Here is an 18,628-nt window from a genome sequence, read left to right on the forward strand (position 1 = left end):
TGCTGAGTGTCCAAGACCACCCCTCTGTCTCCACAGACAGACCAGCTGTCTAAAGACTGGGCCCAGAAGTGGAATGAGTGGCAGGCTCTCGTGGAACATTACAGAGTGGACATCAACAAGAGGCAGGCTGGGCTGGTCATTGACTCCAGCCTGCCACACCTGATGGCCTTGGAGGACGACGTGCTCAGCACAGGTGTCGTGCTCTATCACCTCAAGGTGAGCAGGCGGGTGCACCCCCCCTCCCTGAGCTGCAGGCCCCAGAGGTGCAGGAGGGAAAGGCCAGTGGCAGCCGAGGCGGCGGAGCTGCCCTCAGGAAGCCAGGCCTGCCCACCAACTGTGACCTGTTTCATTTTTGTATGAATAGAGCAGAAGACTAGAAATCAGAACTAGAAATCAGAATTTGTTTTTCAGCTGCTACTACTGTCACTCTTGTTTTTGCTTTCTGTGCCTCAGTTTCCTCATTAAAAATAAGAAAGATGCGCTTATATTCTTTTTCTGGCTTCCTAAAGCACAGGAGTGCACTCCTGGAGGTGAAATCCCAACCTCATAATTCCACCAGCACTCTTGAGCGCTCCCTGCAGATACAAGCAGCTCACAGACGGCTTTCAGGGGCTAAAGGGATCAAAGGATAAGAAACGGTTCCCTTCTAGTACTTACCCACTTCAGTCAACCCCCCTTCTCCATTACTAGGTTTGCCTGGGAAAGAAGAGAGGAAGTTGATTTAGGAAGTTTATTAAAAGCATGCAGAACTCTGGAGAGCTGGTGGGCTAAGGGTGACCAGGGTGCGACATGCAAGCACCCAGAGAAAATAGAGTGACGTGAAGCCCTTCTGCAAAGACCTGGCTCCCGTCGTTCTTTGTCACCTGGAGGCCACCTTACTTCTAAATGAAGCATTTTGAGAGTTAGTGACACATGGTAGGTAGAGTCTTATATCCTGTCCTCATCAAAAGTGTTTGTCCTATTGTAGAAGGACAGTCCCCGTGGATGGGCTAAACATACATTGAAGTAAAAGTGTTAGTCACTCAGTTGTGTCCGACTCTTTGCAACCCCATGGACTGTAGCCCACCAGGCTTCTCTGTCCATGGGATTCTCCAGGCAAGAATGCTGGAATAGGAAGCCATTCCCTTCTCCAGGGGATCTTCCCAACCCAGGGAGCAAACCTGCATCTCCTGCATTGCAGGCAGATTCTTTACCATCTGAGCCACCAGGGAAACATATTGTATGTGGCCAGGAGCCCTATGCTCATTGGAAATCCAATCTGCATTTTCATAATTGTCCCCAGCATGTTAAACCGACATTTAAAAGGAGCAGAGTTATGGGGATATGTGATGCTGCCTTCATCCCTGGAGAAATTAGGTTGCTGTTGCTGCAGTGTCTGTGGTGGGGAGACCTCAATAAGATTCATGCACTTATTAGCAAGTCTGTGTTCTGAGGTTGAGCCCTCAGGGAAGTTGTCGGAGACTGAGCCTCCCAGACAGAAAGTTAAAGTAGCTTGTTTTTTGACACAGCATAAATCATCTCAGTGAAAACGCTCCAGGCAGAAACGGCTGTGACTTTAATAACAAATCTAAACACCAAAGGCAATCGATCGTTCCATTAGTCAGAGCCATAGGGAAAGATTGGAGGTCAGGAGAGACCAGATGGAATAAAACGCTTAGTATTTGAGTAGAACTGATGTGATATGTTGACTGGATGTGGAGTGAACAGATGAAGGTAGACATCATGTGACAGAGTTAGGGTAGCAGCAGAGGGTTGAAGGATGAAGGGCAGATGATGATCCTGGGTCACTGGCATCCTTGCGGAGTCAGTGCACTGAGACTCACTCACTCCCTCACACACTGATAATGAACCTAGGCATGAGGTCCCAGTCTACTTTTGGTGGGGAGGCTCATCTAGGTTGCAGTGCGTGGGCTTCTCTAGTTGCAACATGCAGGCTTAGTTGCCCTGAGGCATGTGGGATCTTTGTTCCAAGACCATGGATCGAACTCACATCCCCTGCATTGGAAGGTGGATTTATAACCACTGGATCACCAGGGAAGTCTCTCAGTCTACTTCTAATCCTGGCATTTCTATGGGTTTTTACCCATTTCCCCCTTTTCATTTGTTTACATCCTGGGTTGGGTAGTAGTATAACAGTATTCATTCTAGATTCTCTGTTTTTATTTGCTAACTTGGTTCCAGACCCAGACCTAGTCCCTAACAATGGCCTGGGAGCTGTTTGCCTGAGTCACCTCGGGAGGCAGCTTGGGTGGGGAGTGAGCAGCAAAAGGGTGGGAGGAGCACAGGTTATTGATATCCTGGACTTCACCCTCATAACTGCTTTTGTGTTGTTGTTCCTCCCAAGTAAGAGGCATAAAGCAGCAGAGGAGCAGCAGGCGCTGGCTCAGCCCACGTTAAATGAGATGCCAGCACGTTTTGGGTGGTTTCTGCTCTGCAGATCCAGAGGCTGGGATGTGTTGTGGCCTTGATCCCTTTCGGAGGAATGTGCCCAGTGATGAGGCCTCATCACTGGGGCTGACCCTGACCCCTCGAGAGCAGTCTTGACCCCTCTCCCTCCATTCTGGCTGGTGGAGTCTGGAGACCGGTATCCATTGGCTCATGTGATCCTCAGTGGCTAAGCAGGAAAGCCTGGGTTCTGGGTTTTGGGAGAGAGCCAGATCCTCATTTATTACTTCCAGGAGTCTTTCTTCACAAGTGATTTTGGGAGAGCGGCAGGGCCCTCCCTTCTGGCTGCTGACAGTGAAGCCTAGCATGGAACTTTCTAGTCACTTAAAAAGCATCAGTCACCAGGCAGGTGGTTTGGTGAGGTTGGAATAGCATGGGCACAGGACCAGGAGAGAAATGAATTCTAGCCAGAGTTGTCCTGTGTAGTATGTGGGCCCCCAGGGCAGCTTATTTCCTATCAGCTTCAGATTCCTCCTCTATGCAGAGGATCATAATACTACATTCTGGGTGTTAAAGTACTAAATGAGAGATGTCTGTAAAGCACTCGGCACGGTGCCCTGTACATAGGGGATAGTTAGTAAATGATAAATACAGCTCTAGACTCAGCTCTAGACTTGCATCTCTGTTGCCACGTCACTGCCTTCCTCAAACAGAGCTGTGTGCTCTTAAACTGCTTTGTTACAGTTTCTACTAACCCAGTGATTCACTGATACTAACTCCAGTTTCCACCTCCTCTCTTATACTCTCTTTCAGTCTTTTTTGATTCTAGATGTGTTTTCCTCCTTTTTGTGCTTTATTCTTCTTAGAATCTGGTGTCTGTTAAACTTCATCTGCGGATCAAGAAGGTAAAAATCCTGTGCTTCCATACGTCGTCATAGAAAGCATGTCTCTTTGAGACTGACTTGGACCAAACTTGGGCCACACTAACCTTAGTACCTGGGAGAAAGCCGTACTCATGTGCCCACTTCCTCAGACTAGAGAAGCTCTGACTGCCTAACTCGAGGCTACAGAACAGAAAGGAGCTGGCCAGTGCTAGCTGCTGCCGCTGCTGCTAAGTCGCTTTAGTCATGTCTGACTGTGCAACCCCATAGACGGCAGCCCACCAGGCTCCCCTGTCCCTGGGATTCACTTTGCAAAAAGCTCAATGCTTTTTGCTCTGTCCTGCATTGTTTTGCCCACACCTTCCCAGGGGCATCCTGGGCTGCATAGTGAGTGGGCAGAGCAGTCAGAGCAGCCTAGACCAAAGCTGAGAAGTGGTGTGGAAAGGAGGCTAGGGAGGGCATGGGGAGACAGTGATGGTGCTCAAACAGGTGGACTCTCCTTTGGGGCAGGGCTGCATCCCTTTTTATTCTCCTTAAAATGGCTTTGTTTTTCCATTTAGGAGGGGACAACAAAAATAGGAAGGATTGACTCAGAGCAGGAACAGGACATTGGTGAGTGACAGCATATGGGTCTGATGCTCTGTGTAGGTGTTCATGCCTGACAGGTTTCTTCCGAGGAAGCTGAGGGTTCTGAGAGGAAGGAATCTTGGAGTCCTGAAGGGCTGCTCCTCTTTTGCTGCCAGGCTGTGGGTTTTGGACATGAGATGAGGAGACGCACACTGTGGGGCCATCTGGGTCAGGGTGATTTCAGGTGGTGGCTCTTCCTCTTCTGTCATGGTGTGAGATCTTCCAGAAGTGGATTCTGATCTCATCAAAAGGATGGTGGAGATGTTTCCTGGGCTATGCCTCCACCTGAGTGACCCCCCACCCCCACCGCCTCCGTCATCTGTAGTCCTGCAGGGTCAGTGGATCGAGAGAGACCACTGCACTATCACCAGCGCCTGTGGGGTCGTCATCCTACGTCCTGCCCGCGGGGCCCGCTGCACAGTCAACGGCCGAGAGGTCACCTCCTCCTGCCGTCTCACCCAAGGTAGGACTACCCACAGCCCAGTTTATGCTGGCATGAGTGGTGAACCAGCTCTGTTCTCAGGAGCCAGATCCAGAGGGCTCAGTGAAGCAGGCTTTAAGAATGGAACCACCAGCCTCTGCACCCAGGGATCTGAAGATTTCCTAATACGCTCCTTTTCCTGTAAATAGAGAAATTCCAAGTACAGGGCCCCAGAGTAGAGAATGACTCTCTGAAATTAGTACCTGTGTTTGTTAGCTGTACATCCTTGGGAAGGTCTCTGAGCCTCAATTTCCTCATTTAGAAAATGGGGATAATAATAGAATCATTGTGAGGATTGAATGAGCTAATCTGTGTAACAGTGTTCTTTCACTCAGAAAATACTCATTATGATGATTAATGCCATTATTACTACTACTATTAATCTATTTAGATTCTGTGTTCTTTGTGGGTGAACTTGGGTACCCCTTCTTCCATGAAGCATTCCCTGAGTGCTCCACCTGAAGCTCCACTTGCTTTCCCCTGGAATACCAGAGCTTCTCCTGTTTGTCTCATTAGTTCAATGCATATGCTGTACGATATCCAGGGAGTGCAGATCTTATTGACTCAGCTAAGTGATCTCCTTACTGAGGGTAGGACTTTGTCCCCCAGAACAGTGCCCTGCACATTACTGTACTCAGAACACGAGCTGTGGCTTGAATTTAGTTTGGTGTCTATGCCACAGGAGCAGTCATAACCCTGGGGAAAGCACAGAAGTTCCGGTTCAACCACCCCGCAGAGGCCGCCGTCCTTCGGCAGAGGAGGCAGGTGAGCACATGGTGTTCTCCACGTAGCTGTTGACCTCCCTGCTTCGCCTGTCTGGCGGGGGAGCTGAGCTGTGTCTGTATCTGTTGGGACAGGGGCGATGAGGCTTCCTTCCTTGTCCACAGGTCGGAGAGGCTGTTGGCAGCAGTAGCTCTCTGGAGTGGCTGGACTTGGGTGGAGATGTCACCGCCTCCCAGATGTGTCTCTGCCCTTTGCTTTGGAAGGAAAGGTGAGAGAGAGTTGCTCGTTCTGCTGTGGAGCCTATTGGTTTCGCTTTTAATTCATTACAACATGGAGCAGGGAAGAATTGAGTGTAGCAGCCAAGTTGGGAATGAAGCCTGGCCTGAACCACCTTGGGTGGGTGGTCTGAGGATGGTGAGCTAGCCGCTCAGCCAGTGGGTGGCAGGGAAGTGTTCATGGTCCTCATTCACTTCCCCTTGGATATCACACTTCCTTCATCACTGAGAGAGGTATGTACTAATATCACTTGATGTTTCCTGTGGCCACCTTCTCTGTCCGCAAGATTTACATGTGATGTGACTATGGATGTCTGTTGCTGCTTTCAGACCTGCCTCCCATGGATCCCACTGAATTCTGGCCTGCCTGTGTGTGAGCTCACATGTGTGTCAGTTAACTTCCAGGACCAGCTTCCTCTGAGTTTTTTAAGTTATTGTAGGATTGAGAAGCCTCTTTTCCTCGTAACCAAGGGTTCAGGAACTCTAGGAACAACATGAAATATCTTGGGCTCCTGCCCTAATCTACCTGCTTTGCCTGCCTTGAGACTGTGGAGTATGGAGTCAGTTTTCTATGTGATTCGTAGCAACTGCTTTTCTTCTTCACAAAGTCGTCCTTTGTCCACTTCTGCGTAGGAGCTCCCTCCCAGATCGAGATGCCTTGTGGGTTGGATACTGGGAACAGTGGTATCCTTCCATTCTGAAAGCCACCAGTGTCTCACACCTGGGGGACTTCCTATAGCAAATGTCAGCAGGGAACCTGGTGTCTGTGAGGCCCTGGTGCAGGGTAGTTGTCCCACACCATGAACTCAGGGTGCCTGGGAGGGTTCTGACAGCCCCCGGGCTCCTGCTGCTCTCTCCTCAGGCCAGGAGCGGTGATGGAAGCTGAGGAGAGTCTTGGGTTGGACCTTGATGGCCAGATGTTGGGTGAGGACAGGAGTGCTCTGAGCCCAGGAACACGAGAGCAGGCAGGTGCTCCTGGGAGGGCTGCTGAGGCCTGGAGGACAGAGATCCCGGCCTCAGGGAGGATGGCCAGTGGAGGGCGACTGGGGGCCCTGAGGAGTGGCATAGAATAGAGAGCATCAAGACCAAGGCGGGCTCAGGGCTGAAGCCAGGGCTCTTGTTTTGTCAGAATGACCTCCCTTTTTGTAGTGAAGTCATGAAAGGAGGCCTTATCATAGGTAAGTTCTGTTGGGAAGATACACTGAGGCTGTGTTTCTCCCGAGTCCAGAAGTTTACAGGAAATGGCTCTGCAACTTACTTTTTAATTAAAATTATATATATACTTATTTATTTATTTATTTTGGCAGTGCTGGGTCTTCGTTGCCACATGGGCTTTTCTCTAGTGGTAAGTGGGGGCTACTCTCTAGTTGAGGTGCTTGGGCTTCTCCTTGCGGTGGCTTCTCTTGTTGGGGATCATGGGCTGTAGGGTACGTGGGCTTCAGTAGCTGCAGAACGCAGGCTTAGAAGTTGCAGCTCCCAGGCTGTAAAGCACAGGCTCAGTAGTTGTGGTGCATGAGCTGAGTTGCTCTGCGTCATTTGGGATCTTCCAGATCAGTGATAGAAATCTCCTGCATTGACTTCTTTACCATGGACCCACCAGGGAAGCCCTGGCTTTGCAACTTAAAGAGCCACAGATACTTGAAGAGATACTGGCATTGGGTAAAGTAGCCTTACCTCCTGGCTCTACAACAGGAAGCTGTGTGATCTTAGGCAAGCTACTAAGTCTCTGAGCCCATTTTCTCACCTCTAAGTAAGGGTGCTACCATCTGTCTCTCAGGGGTCCTTGTGACACAGGCTGAAGGAGTGGGTGCACATGGAATGCTTTGCCCAGTGCCCGACACCCCACAGCCCTGCTGCCCTGGAAGGTGGCCTCTCTTTTGTTTTCCTGTCCTCGTATCTCACCCTAGCAGACACATTCACCCCAGAAAAACACTGGTCTTCTGTCTTTTTGAAGTCTTCTCAAGCTCTCTACCCCCATGGGCATGGACGTGACCTTTCAGCAGCACCAAGAATGACCCCTTTCATTCAGAGGACAGAGGGTGACTAGAGAAGCAGGCCTCTCCCCCTTGCTGCATCTGATCTTCAGCTCCAGTCCTGGGAGCCTGTGGGCTGGGGTGGTCCTACCCAGTTGCCATCACCTGCAGGCATGCGCCAGCCCCTGGCAGCAGTGGGTGGGGTGGGGTCAAGCCTGTGATCTGCTAGACGGGCTGGAGAGACCGTGAGCATGAGGGGCCCAGCACGTTGTCAGCGGGGCTCCCCATCTGGGCGTGTGTCTCCATGAGGGTCTCTTATTTGCTCTTGGGTGATGTAGGCTCCGACGCCTCCTCGTGTCCCAGGTTTCCTTTCCGTCCCCTCTCTCTGGTGGGGCACTTCTCTGCTGGGAGCCTGCAAAGCTAGCACTGACTCCAGAGCAAGGGAGATCGGCCTGTTGGCAGTTATCTGGACCTGAGAGCAGTTTGTCCTTGAAGGCTCTTTGTCATCCGTGTTCTTAGCATTGTCCCATTTGGAATTTGGGGAACTTAGCCTTAAGTGCCTAGAACCCAGGGACACTGTTGCTGCTGCCACTGTTACTGCCTCCTCTGCAAGTGGGTGCCTCTGCATTTCTGCTGCAGAAGCCTCCAGAGCTGAGCAGCCAGAAGGCCCAATAGAGTCCTGGCAGTAGCTGGAGGTGCTGGGGTCCCCCAGGGTGAAGGGCACCATCTGAGAGGGACAGAGGTCCTCAACTGCAGGTAACTGAAGACTGGTCCTTGGTCATCTACCCAGCGTGGAGCATTAGGCCAGCATGTTCTTTTTCACTTGCTTTCTGGGAACTTGACAACGTGCTCAGCACAGGAGCCGTTTTTAGTCTGATGGTGTGTGACTCTTCAGGTGAACATGCAGGATCTGTGGGGATTCTTCCAGACTGCCTCTCCTTGCATGCCTTCTGCCACTGTTGGGTCTGCAGAAGCTGATGGCTAGCTGCAGTTTTCCCCGGGGGAGGTGAAGGAGCTGTCTTCTAGGGAGAAGCTGATTGTACTGGGTTGAAGAAAAAGTTCGTTCAGGTTTCCATAACAGCCTGCGAAAAGCCCAAATAAACTTTTTGGTCAACCTAATAAATCTGAGAGTCAGGAAGGAAACTGAATATTCTCAGGGAATTCGGAATAAATGTCTCCTCCCTGCCTCTTGTAATTGATGGTCTGGATCTTTGTTGGGTATGTCTTAAGACCTTGTGATGGGTTCAGGTTTGTAATTCATCCATGTCCATGGTCAGACACAGTTTGGAGCTGTGATGCAGGTATGATACATACAAATTATATGTGTAAAATGTTTTTCATCAACTGTTTTTTCTGTTTGTGTGGTGCTCGCTGGCTTTTTATTCCATTTGCAAGCCTCTGCCGTACATGTTTTCTGTACACTCCACTGTGTGTGTTTGGCCTTTTGATCGCAGCAGCAGCACCTGTCTTCCCCAGAGCACACTGGTGCAGGTCCCTGGACCCACTGCAGTTTGAGCCCCACACAGCCTCCTTTCTACAGAGGATCCTGCCACTGTGTCAGCTCCCACCCACGCCCCTGTGCCTGTATTCACTCTCCCACCCATCCATCCTTCACTGTCCTCCTCAGGTTACATTAAGACATCTTAATTTCTTCTAAGTCAAAAGCAGCAGACTTTCTGTGAAGGGCTGGATTGTGTTTTACGCTTTGCTGCAGCTATTCAGCTCTGCCAACAAGGCACAGAAACCCCCTAGACAATACATAGACCTCAGGTGTGGCTGGGTTCCAGTAACTGGATTTGCAAGAACAGGCTGTGGACCATGTGGCCCGCATGCTGTAGTTTTTGGACCTCTGCTTTCATTCTTCTCTACAAGGTGGTAAATCTCCTAAGTGGAGTGGACTCCTCAGAGTGCATTGCTCAGCCAGTTTGCCATTTGCTTCTGGTGTCAAGTCACTGAGTGAGTTTCCAAGCCTGAGAGCCATGGGCTCCTGGGGTTGGAATGAGGGCCGAGGGTAGGCTAAGCATGGCTAGATCCAGCTTATGTGTCAGCTTCCAGCAAACACTGAACCTTCCTGGATGCTTCCCCTCTGACCCCAGAGCAGAGCGCCATGCATTTGGCTCTTTTAGAAACCTGAATGACAGGAATGGAGAGGCCCTGAAGAAACAGCATGGGAGGCCCATGCATAGAAGGCATGTGAGACCAAGGGAGAGGTTACCATGAGGGGAGAAGCTGTCAGTCTTCAGAGGAAGGCTCTGGGCACCCGTCCACAGTCCTGCAGGAACCTGGTGGCAGAGTAAAGCATGACTGAGTCTAGAATTTTTTTTTTCTTCTTTTGGTAGAGGTGCTGGCGAATGAATCTGAGTCCTTGTACAAGCCAATAGAACCTTTTAAAATTTTGTATTATTGGAAAATTCAGCTGTACTACAAATGATCAACTCATGGCTAAATCATGTTTCATTCACATCCCCAACATGTTCCCAATGCCTCCCCACTACATCTAAACACATCCTGGACAGTTTCACCAGTAAACACATCAGCAGGTGTCTCTGAGAGTTGAGGTTGAGCCTAAAGGTCTTGAACCCTCTTGCAGGGCTCGCTCCCTGAGACCAGCCCTCTCCTGGGGATCCTGGGGCACGTGGAGGTCAGTGTACGTCTGAGTTCCCTCTCCTCCCACTACTAGATCGAGAGGTGCAGTCGTGGGCTCTGAACGTGGATGAGAAGTTCCATTCCCACCGTGTTCCCAGAACTTATGCTCTACTCTCATTATACCACATTTTCAGTGGACACCTTTTTATTCTCTTCTTTTTTTTGAATGACAGGGTTTCTTTATTTAGCTAAAATTTTTAAAAAAAAAACAACCATTTTACTTTGCTGTTTTCCTTAACCAAAATGAACTTGTGTTTCTGCTGAGCCCACAGCCTAGGAATCTGCTAGTCTCAGGACTGCTCTCTCCTCCCACACTGTGACATCACCAGCTGCCTGTGACACCGTGCCGGTGTGTCCCAAGCTGTCAGGAGTCCGGAGCCCTCTGTGCCCTGTCCAAGGGAGAGGGCTGAGGTCACTGTGGTTTGTACTGAGCTGTGTTTGCATTTCCCCCGGGCGACCCGGCCCCTGTGACAGGAGTGCGCTGGGAGAGCAGAGTGACAAGGACCACTGGCCACTGAGGGCTGGAGAGACACCCTACGGGACCCAGATCCCGCAGCAGCAGCAGCACCTCGTGGGGGATGTGAGGCAGCAGATCCTAGTGGGACAGATTAGAGCCAAACAGGAAGCGGAGCTGGAACAGCTGCACACCGGCCTGCGGGTTGAAGACGGTAGGAGCTTGCTTGCCATTCCCATCTCTCTGTGCCCCCCTCCCCCGCCTTCTGTATTCTTTCCTTTGTTTTCTTTGTGATATGATGGAATCTATGGTATTAGGGGTTCTCTCCCCTCTTTTAGAGACCAGAGGCTCTTACAAGGGGCTGAAAGCAAGAATAAGGAAACAGCCTTGTTTTTGGCCCCTCATCGGGGTGATGGTTCTCCTGCCTGCTCCTTCGTGTGCACACATTTGTCCAGGCTCTGCTGCTGGCCCGTGTGTGTGCCCACTGCCCTGCTGAGGCCAGGGGCTACATCCCCTTGCCGTGTGGTCAGGGGGGGCCATCACTCTTGCCCCAGACGGCCCTGTGGCCCTCATCCCACCCTGTCAACCTGGCCAGCTCTTCACTCTGCGCAGGTGCAGCTGTGGCCAGAGGTGCCTGAGTCCAGGGAGGGAGGGAGGGCTGACCTTCTCTTGGGGTGTTTTTGGTTTGCAGACCAGCAGTGGCTGCTCAGAGGAGAGACCCGGCTGGCCAGCTCGTGGCAGCAGCTGCAGCAAGACCACGCAGCAGAGAAAGAACTTGAGGCTGCAGTGCCTTCTGATTCGTGGTGCCAGACAGACCCCAAGACTCAGCCGTACCCCCAGGTCCGAAGCCAGAGCAAGGTGGTGCACCCACAGTTCCTGTGGAGACACGAGCGGAACGTCCGGCGGAAAAGAGCCTCATTCAAGCTGGAGAGGATCGTCAAGAAGCAGAGGCTGCTGGAGGTCCACAGGGGACCGGAGCAGCTCAGGGCCCTGTGCTGGCTCCAGGATGACCGCCCCCGGAGGACCACCTTCCCAGCCCTCTGCCCCGGTGCCCTGGTCCCAGGGCCTCATCGTAGAAGCAGGTTGACAAGCTGCAGTTGTCCGCGCCTCCGAAGGCCCTGCGGCTGGCACTCAGCCCAGCTGCGCAGGTATAGCCCAGGGAGGCCGCCTGGAGGCACCGGCTGAGGTTTACAGCCCCTTCCCAGGGCCTCAGTTTCTTCCAGCTGTGAAACGGAAAGATGTGTTTGCTCTTCTCTTGCTCATCACTTTCTCTTTCTTCCGACCACTCTTCTTCTTTCTCTATAGTCGGACTCTTCTAAGACTGCTCCTGCCCCACTTTGAGCGGCAGCTCTTGCTCCTTTGGTGACATCTCCTGAGGGAGAATCTCAGCCTCATCTTCCCCGTGCTCCAGACCGTGGCTGTCCACATATGCCTCCTTGTGTAGGTGCTGCCCCTCCATCTCATGCTGCCCCAAACCTCAGTCTGTTCCCACACCAGTCTCCCTTCCCCTCCCACCCAACCAGCAGCTCCAGTCAGTGTCTTAACCCCCACCATACTGAGCACGCGGAGCACTGTCTCTCTGACTCCTGGTTCAGTTTGGGATCCTCCTTTTTCTTTTCTCCTTCACTCCTCATGTTCAGTCAAGCGAGGATATGCTGTCTCCCACACTGCTTGGAACAGAGGGCTGTGTCTACCTCTTTATGTGCTCTGGGCCTAGCAGGGGGCCTCGCACATATTAGGTGCAGTTAATGTCTGTCAATGTTACGTTTGCTCACCGATCAGTCTTAGTCTTCAGAGTGTGTGAAGCATTTCCAACACACAAGGTGGGAAGAATCATGCACCTGTCACCCAGCAGGTGTCATGATTTGCTTTGTCTACCCTTCTTCATTTTGCTGATGAAGTATTTTAGAACAACTCCTATACAGCATGTCATTTCAATCCTACAGCAAATATATACAGTTCTGATAAATAAGGGCTTTCCTTGTAACCATATTGTCATCACACCCAACAAAATTAAAATAATTACTCAGTATAATAAAAAACCTAGGCCATATTCAAATTTCTCTAGTTGCCTCAAAATATATATTTATAGTTAAATTAAGATCCAATAGGATATATACACACTGCAAGTGGTTATTATATCCTTCAAGTTTCTTTTAATCATCCTTTTTTGCTTTAATAATTTGTTCATATCATTAATTTGTTAAAGTGGGTCAGTTCTATACGATGTGCTTCTTTATAGATTTGTTTGTTTGGCTCCTTGTAAAGCTGTTTAAGTTATTCTTCAGTTCCTCATGTTGGAAGTTTTCCCTAAAGACGTGATTCGATTCGGATTCCATTCAACCTTTTTATAAGTAAAGAAAATGAGGAACACAGTGTACTCAGGGCTACTTTAAGAGCCAGGGCTCTAGTGTGAAGTTGCCTTATGTACCTGTAGAACTTTCTTCTGACCTAAAGGCCATGAAATGAAGTGACAGTTGGTCAGTTGTATCCGACTCTTTGCAATCCTGGACTATACAGTCCATGGAATTCTCCAGGCCAGAATACTGGAGTGGGTAGCCGTTCCCTTCTCTGGTGGATCTTCCCAACTCAGGTATCCAACCGGGATCTCCTGCATTGCAGGCGATTCTTTACCAACTGAGCTATCAGGGAAGCCCAAAAGGCCTTAGGGACCTAGTTTTAATAATTTTATTTATTTATTTTTGACTGTGCTGGGTCTTCATTGTTGCATGTGCTTTTCTCTAGTTGCAGCAAGCAGGGGCTACTTTCTGGTTGCAGTGCATGGGCTTCTTATCGTGGTGGCGTCTCTTGTTGTGGAGCACAGGCTCTAGGGCATACAGGCTTTAGTAGATGTGGCATGTGGGCTCAGTAGTTGTGGCTCTCAGGCTCTAGAGCACACCCTCAGTAGTTGTGGCTCAGGGGCTTAGTTGCTCCGCACCATGTGGGATCGTCCAGGACCAGGGATTGAACCTGTGTCTCCTACATTGGCAGGCAGATTCTTTACCACTGAACCACCAAGGAAGCCCTGGCCTAGATTTAAATCTCTTTCAGAGCAAACTAAGGGGGACTTTATAGTCCCTCTGTCAGCAGGAAGTAGGGACCTCTGACCTCTGAGATGGCTTTCCTTGTCTCCACAGCGTTTTCGTGAATCGGGATCGCTCCACCACGTTACCACCTATGCCTGACCCTACTGAGCAATTATCAGAAGAGTATCTGCCCCTGGCTGCTTCTTACCCCCCAAGGATAGGGCATCTCATCCAGCATGCCCTCTGTTCCTCAGGCGAGGGGCAGTTTGGCACAGCCAGGAAGGCCCTGGCCTGGAAGGGAGCCTCACCCCTGGGCATGTGTCTCACCGAGAGCTCAGAGTCAGCCAGTGTCCAGGAAGTGGAGAGAATGGGTAAGCAGCCCCATCAGATGGTGGCCCAGAGTTTAGTATCTCTGGGCCAGTCAGCTCACAAGTGAAAGCCGTGGGATAAGCTGAAGGTCCTTACCCCTTCCACTTAGACCAGGAGGGCTAAGGACACGTACGAGCAGGGTGGTGAACAGAAGGGAACCTTGGGCCCACGAGGCTGTTGAGGGAGCCAGTTGCAGTTCCTCACATCTTCATGGATCCAAATAGACATTTGGGCATGGAAAGGCAGCCAAGACTTTCTGGGCAGGATTCATACCACCGTCTCCAAGCGGGGCATCAAAAAGACAGCAGAGGGTTCTGGCAGCTAGGGTTGAAAAGTCCTCTTGCTTGTCTCATGGCAGCCTTTTGAAGAGGCAGCACAGAGTGGGGGACCCAGACACCATGGCCTCACTCAGACTCCAGCCCCATAGTGGCTCTTGCAAGAGAAAAAGGTGGTGATGTATCTGACGCAGATAGCGGTTACTCAGTAGGTTCTCTCTCCTGTGTCTGTGCCAAAGCCCTGCCAGCGCCGCTGGAGCTGGAGGAGCCCCAGGGGAAGGAGCAGGACCTCCCAGAGCCAGACAACTCTGAAAGTGACGACAGCCAAATATCTGAGGACTCGCTGGCCGAGAAGGGGCCTGGAAACCCACGGAACAGCCCAGGACACAGTTACCTCACCAGCGGCTGTGGCCACAGCCAGGCCAGAGCACGAGCCTCTGAGAGGGGCTTCACCACATCCTCAGGCAGTCGACCATTCACCTTGGCTCACAGGAGTGTTTCCCTCGACAGCCTGATCGATGCTGAAGAAGAACCAGGGGACCATTGGCAAGGAAAGCCTTTCTTTGGTTCAACTGATGAGATGCCCACGGAGACTTTCTGGCACCCGCAGAGCCCCATTCTGCCTGCAGGGGGCCAGGAGGCAGTGTGCAGGCTTGGTCCCATCAGTCACAGAAGAGCCCCCAGGCTAGATGCCATCTTGCCAGTGAGCAGTTCATTTTACCTGAAACCCCAGCCGCAGCTGCCCTGTGAGCAGCCTGAGGTGGCGGTGGAGGGAAGCCCCACCGAACCGGCCACCATTCTCCAAGACATACAGCCCTCCAGAGGGAGTCCTCTGGTGTCCATGGATTCCTGGTTCTCCTGTGACTCCAAGATCAATCCCAGCAGCCCCCCACATTCTTTATGTCCAAGTCCCGACACCCAGGAGGTTCAGTGCTGTGGTTGGGAAAGGCCTGGATACTGGCTCAATACAGAAGAACTCAAGTCACCAGGTACAGAAACCATCCTGCCTTTCAGCTCCACACTGCCCCCAGCCAGCACTGAGCTGCCTTGCAGCATTAGAAGTGTGTATACAGACCCTGTTTCTGGGTCTATGTCCCTCTGGGACCCTTGCAGCCTTCTTCAGCCAGGAGCTGAGGGTACCTTTCAAGCCAGTGGGGTCCCTGAGACGGCCCAGCAAGGCGTCTCTGAAACATACAACTCTAGTGTGTCCAGCTTGTTGGCTGCCTCTGCCAGCTCATTTACTTATATTGGCAGCGCCTGTGAGAGAGACTGGGCTGCCCTCCAGCAAAAGTACCTCCTTGAACTGTCTCATCCTGTTTTGGAGGCCACGGGAGCCCCCAGGCCAGTTTCCACCTCCCTTAAGGAAGACTCTGGTTCTCCGATTCAAGCTTCCGGCAGGGGAGGAGATGCTATATTGCCAGTTGGTCCTGGGGCATCTAGCAGCCCAGATTTCAACAATGTTCCAACCCATCTGTCCAAAATTAGGCGTTTGAGAGCAGAGAAAGAACAGGACAGTCTGAATGTCAAGGTAGAAGGTACTTCAGATTTCTTTACAACTAATGAGAAAGAGGTAAGTCATAGTGGAAGTTACTCAGCAGATGTAGAATCGTTGACTTCTGGACCTACAAACGCACAGGTCTCTGCAGCAGAGAACAAGATGGTATATCCCATGACGGCAGCACAGGGAGTCAGAAAGAGCAGCTTGGAGGAGTCCTCTCAGAGCAGCAAGAAACCTGGACTCATGACGTCCTCTGATGAGTGTTTCATCCTGAAGAACCCTTGTCACCATATTGTCACCATAGCCACCAAAGACCCCCATTGGCCCCAAGGCTGGGCTCCTTTGAGGAAGAAGAGAGCAGGCCCAGTGAGGCGATTAGGTCAGAACAGCCACCGCCCCCCGCAGGAAGAGAAGACAGACTCCCAGGAGAGCTCCGTGGAAGCGGACGGAAGACACAGCAGGCCTTCCTGCCCCTTTCCGTCTGGCCCAGAGCTCTACCTTCACTCTGCTCCCTGGAATCCACTTCCGTCTTCCCTGCAGCCACCTCCCTTGGAAACATTCTATGTAACCAAAAGCCGAGATGCCCTGACAGAAACTGCCTTGGAAATTCCAGCTTGCAGAGAAGCAAGGGTGCCCTCCCCACCCCTCAGGGAAGCCTGGGGCTTTGGACATGAACACCAGGTCCTCCAAAATGTGTATGTGGAGAATAAGTTGCCAGGACAATTACAAAACCAGAATTCCAAGATTGTATCATCTCAGCAGGTCGCAGCCGAGAGGCCAGTTGATTTGAACACCAAGGAAGTTTGCAGAGAAAAAGGGAAATGCCTTGGAAAGGTTAAAGAAAGAAGCCATAATTCGGTTTATTTTTTTGTCACTCAGAATGGACATTTTTTCCCATCTACCAGCATAAAAGTATGTGAATTTGAAAATCAAGTTGGAATTTTAAATAAACACAGTCTTGCAACGCTCGAGCAGGGAGCAAAGGCTCCTGTGCAGTCCCACTGCAGTGTCTCCTCAAACAGTTCTGGGTCGGGGAAGCCTCTGCTTGCGTGTGAATCTGAGACGGGCAAGGAAGAAGAGCAGGGGCGGAATGCAGTCCTCACACAGGCCCAGGCCTTTGACGCGAAGAGACACTTTCCTTCCAGGGTTAAGTCTGATTTCACCTGTAAAACCATCTATTTAGCCCCCGACAAGGACAAGCCACAGGATGCTGCTCTTCCTTTGAAGTCTAGATCAGTACGTCATGAGGTAAGCAGCCCAGAGACAGTGGCCCTGGGTGAGAGTCCAGCCCATAAGGAGGAATGGAGGAATGGAACTGGGCTTCTTGGAAAAGCACCCCATTCCAAAGACGGCTCAGAAGAGTTTAGGCTTTCACAGACTGAGTCCACATATGAACAATTCCAATCAGTTACATGCTCTCAGGAAAGAAGCCTCAGCGAATGCAAAGTCCCTGGAAAAGCGCTTAAAGCAAATCCCAAAGAACCACCTCCTGGAAAGACATGGGATGAAAGAGTTAATAATGCTGATGAGATGGCTAGGCTAATTAGGAGTGTGATGCAGCTGGAGAATGGCATCTCAGAAATTGAATCCAAACAGGGTAAGCAGCTGCATGCTTCCCACCCACCAGGAGTCAGCAAGGAGTTCATCTTCCAGTACCAACAGGACCAGGAGACGGCTGAGGGCGTGCTGAGGACAGGCAGCTTTGGAAGCCACCCGCCCTTCAAGGATCAGCCGACTTCTCCCAAATGGACAGACAGTGTTATCTGTAGGGATGATGAAGCTGGGGAAGTGGAGGTGAATGGTAGCACTGATCCCCGGGGACCTGGCAGCAGATTTGTGAGAGGGCACACCTACCCAGCTGTGCTTGACACACCTGCCAAGGACTCTGGTGGTTATTTAGGGGTGTGCACTGTTTGCAGAGAATGCACCAATGCCTCTGCTTACCTGAGGATGAAAGCATCAGCCAGAGCTCTGCCATTGCAGCCCAGGCCCGAGGGGACTTCTCAGGAGGGCAAGGTTGTGAATGCAGTGCACCTCAGACGTCAACCCCGCAGCTTGGGAAGTCTGGAGGAGCTGGAGACTGTGGAGGGTGTTCAAGAAAGCCATCCTGCCAAGTGCATCCATCATTCTAAGCAAGAGGAGCCAGCAGTTCAAGGCAGAGTGGAAGAGATGGCTGCTCAAAGAGGGAGCCTAGAGGAGAAAAACACAGTCTTGTCGACTCAGAGACTCCCTGGCCTGTGCCACTGTTGTGTGCACACACTGTTCAGCCACAAGACCGGCCTGTCACCAAGCCAGCCAGACTCCTGTATGGCTCCTTGCCAAGACCTGAGTCATACCTTGCTCTTGAATTCAACAAAGCTGCCAAGAAGCTATCTTTATGCACCTAATACTCTAGGCATTTTTTCTGTTGACTATGTGTTGGATCCTACCATGCTGAAAATGCCCACCAGTCCCTTGGTAGCTGGAGCGGGGCAGCAGGACCAGAGTGGAGCATCCAGACACCATAGCCTGAAGGGAGACAACAGACAGGGCTCCACTGTGGCGTACTCTGCTTGGCCTGTATCTGTGACATCCGTGGCCATGGGACCTCGTGGTCAATCCAGTGCACCAGGGAGCATTCCCCTGGGGGCAGAGGGCAAGGGGTCAGCAAGCACTGGTCTCCAGGACCAGGGAGGGGACCTTAGAAGCAGCTCGATGGGCCTGGGTAGCAGGGTAGGTTCTCCTTCCAGAGCCGAGGCAGCTGAACCAAGAGGACCAGACAGAGCTGGTGCCCTGAATGGGGCCTTTAGCCTGCTTGAGAGGAGGGTTGGCAGCCCCTTGGAAGAAGGAGACGACCAAGGCAGAGAGGTAAGGCAGGAGGCTGAGGACCTCAGTCCTGCTGGTGGGGCTTTCTCAGCGTCTATGTCCCCACCAGTGGTGCCTCAGCTGGAGCCCTCTGCTCAGCCACCAACAAGCTTGGCTGTTTTGGAGGAGACGGGACAGGCAAAGACTCAGGGGAAGCCGCTTTATGACGTG

The 18,628-nt window shown here is 51.5% G+C and overlaps 1 protein-coding gene across 1 annotated transcript in view; it reads left to right on the forward strand.

Moving 5' to 3' along the window:
• Nucleotides 1-18,628, forward strand: part of STARD9 (StAR-related lipid transfer (START) domain containing 9) — a 122,063-nt gene that overhangs the window by 75,505 nt on the left and 27,930 nt on the right. Inside the window, exons 16-24 of the mRNA XM_010848060.1 lie at nucleotides 37-216; nucleotides 3,827-3,878; nucleotides 4,219-4,356; nucleotides 5,057-5,139; nucleotides 5,262-5,365; nucleotides 10,466-10,659; nucleotides 11,137-11,593; nucleotides 13,583-13,842; nucleotides 14,355-18,625. Of these exons, the coding sequence (XP_010846362.1) occupies nucleotides 37-216; nucleotides 3,827-3,878; nucleotides 4,219-4,356; nucleotides 5,057-5,139; nucleotides 5,262-5,365; nucleotides 10,466-10,659; nucleotides 11,137-11,593; nucleotides 13,583-13,842; nucleotides 14,355-18,625 (5,739 nt within the window). The remainder of the gene's footprint in view (nucleotides 1-36; nucleotides 217-3,826; nucleotides 3,879-4,218; nucleotides 4,357-5,056; nucleotides 5,140-5,261; nucleotides 5,366-10,465; nucleotides 10,660-11,136; nucleotides 11,594-13,582; nucleotides 13,843-14,354; nucleotides 18,626-18,628) is intronic.

This window comes from Bison bison, unplaced genomic scaffold, assembly GCF_000754665.1.
Source record: "Bison bison bison isolate TAMUID 2011002044 unplaced genomic scaffold, Bison_UMD1.0 scf7180017864259, whole genome shotgun sequence".
Classification (NCBI taxonomy): domain Eukaryota; kingdom Metazoa; phylum Chordata; class Mammalia; order Artiodactyla; family Bovidae; genus Bison; species Bison bison.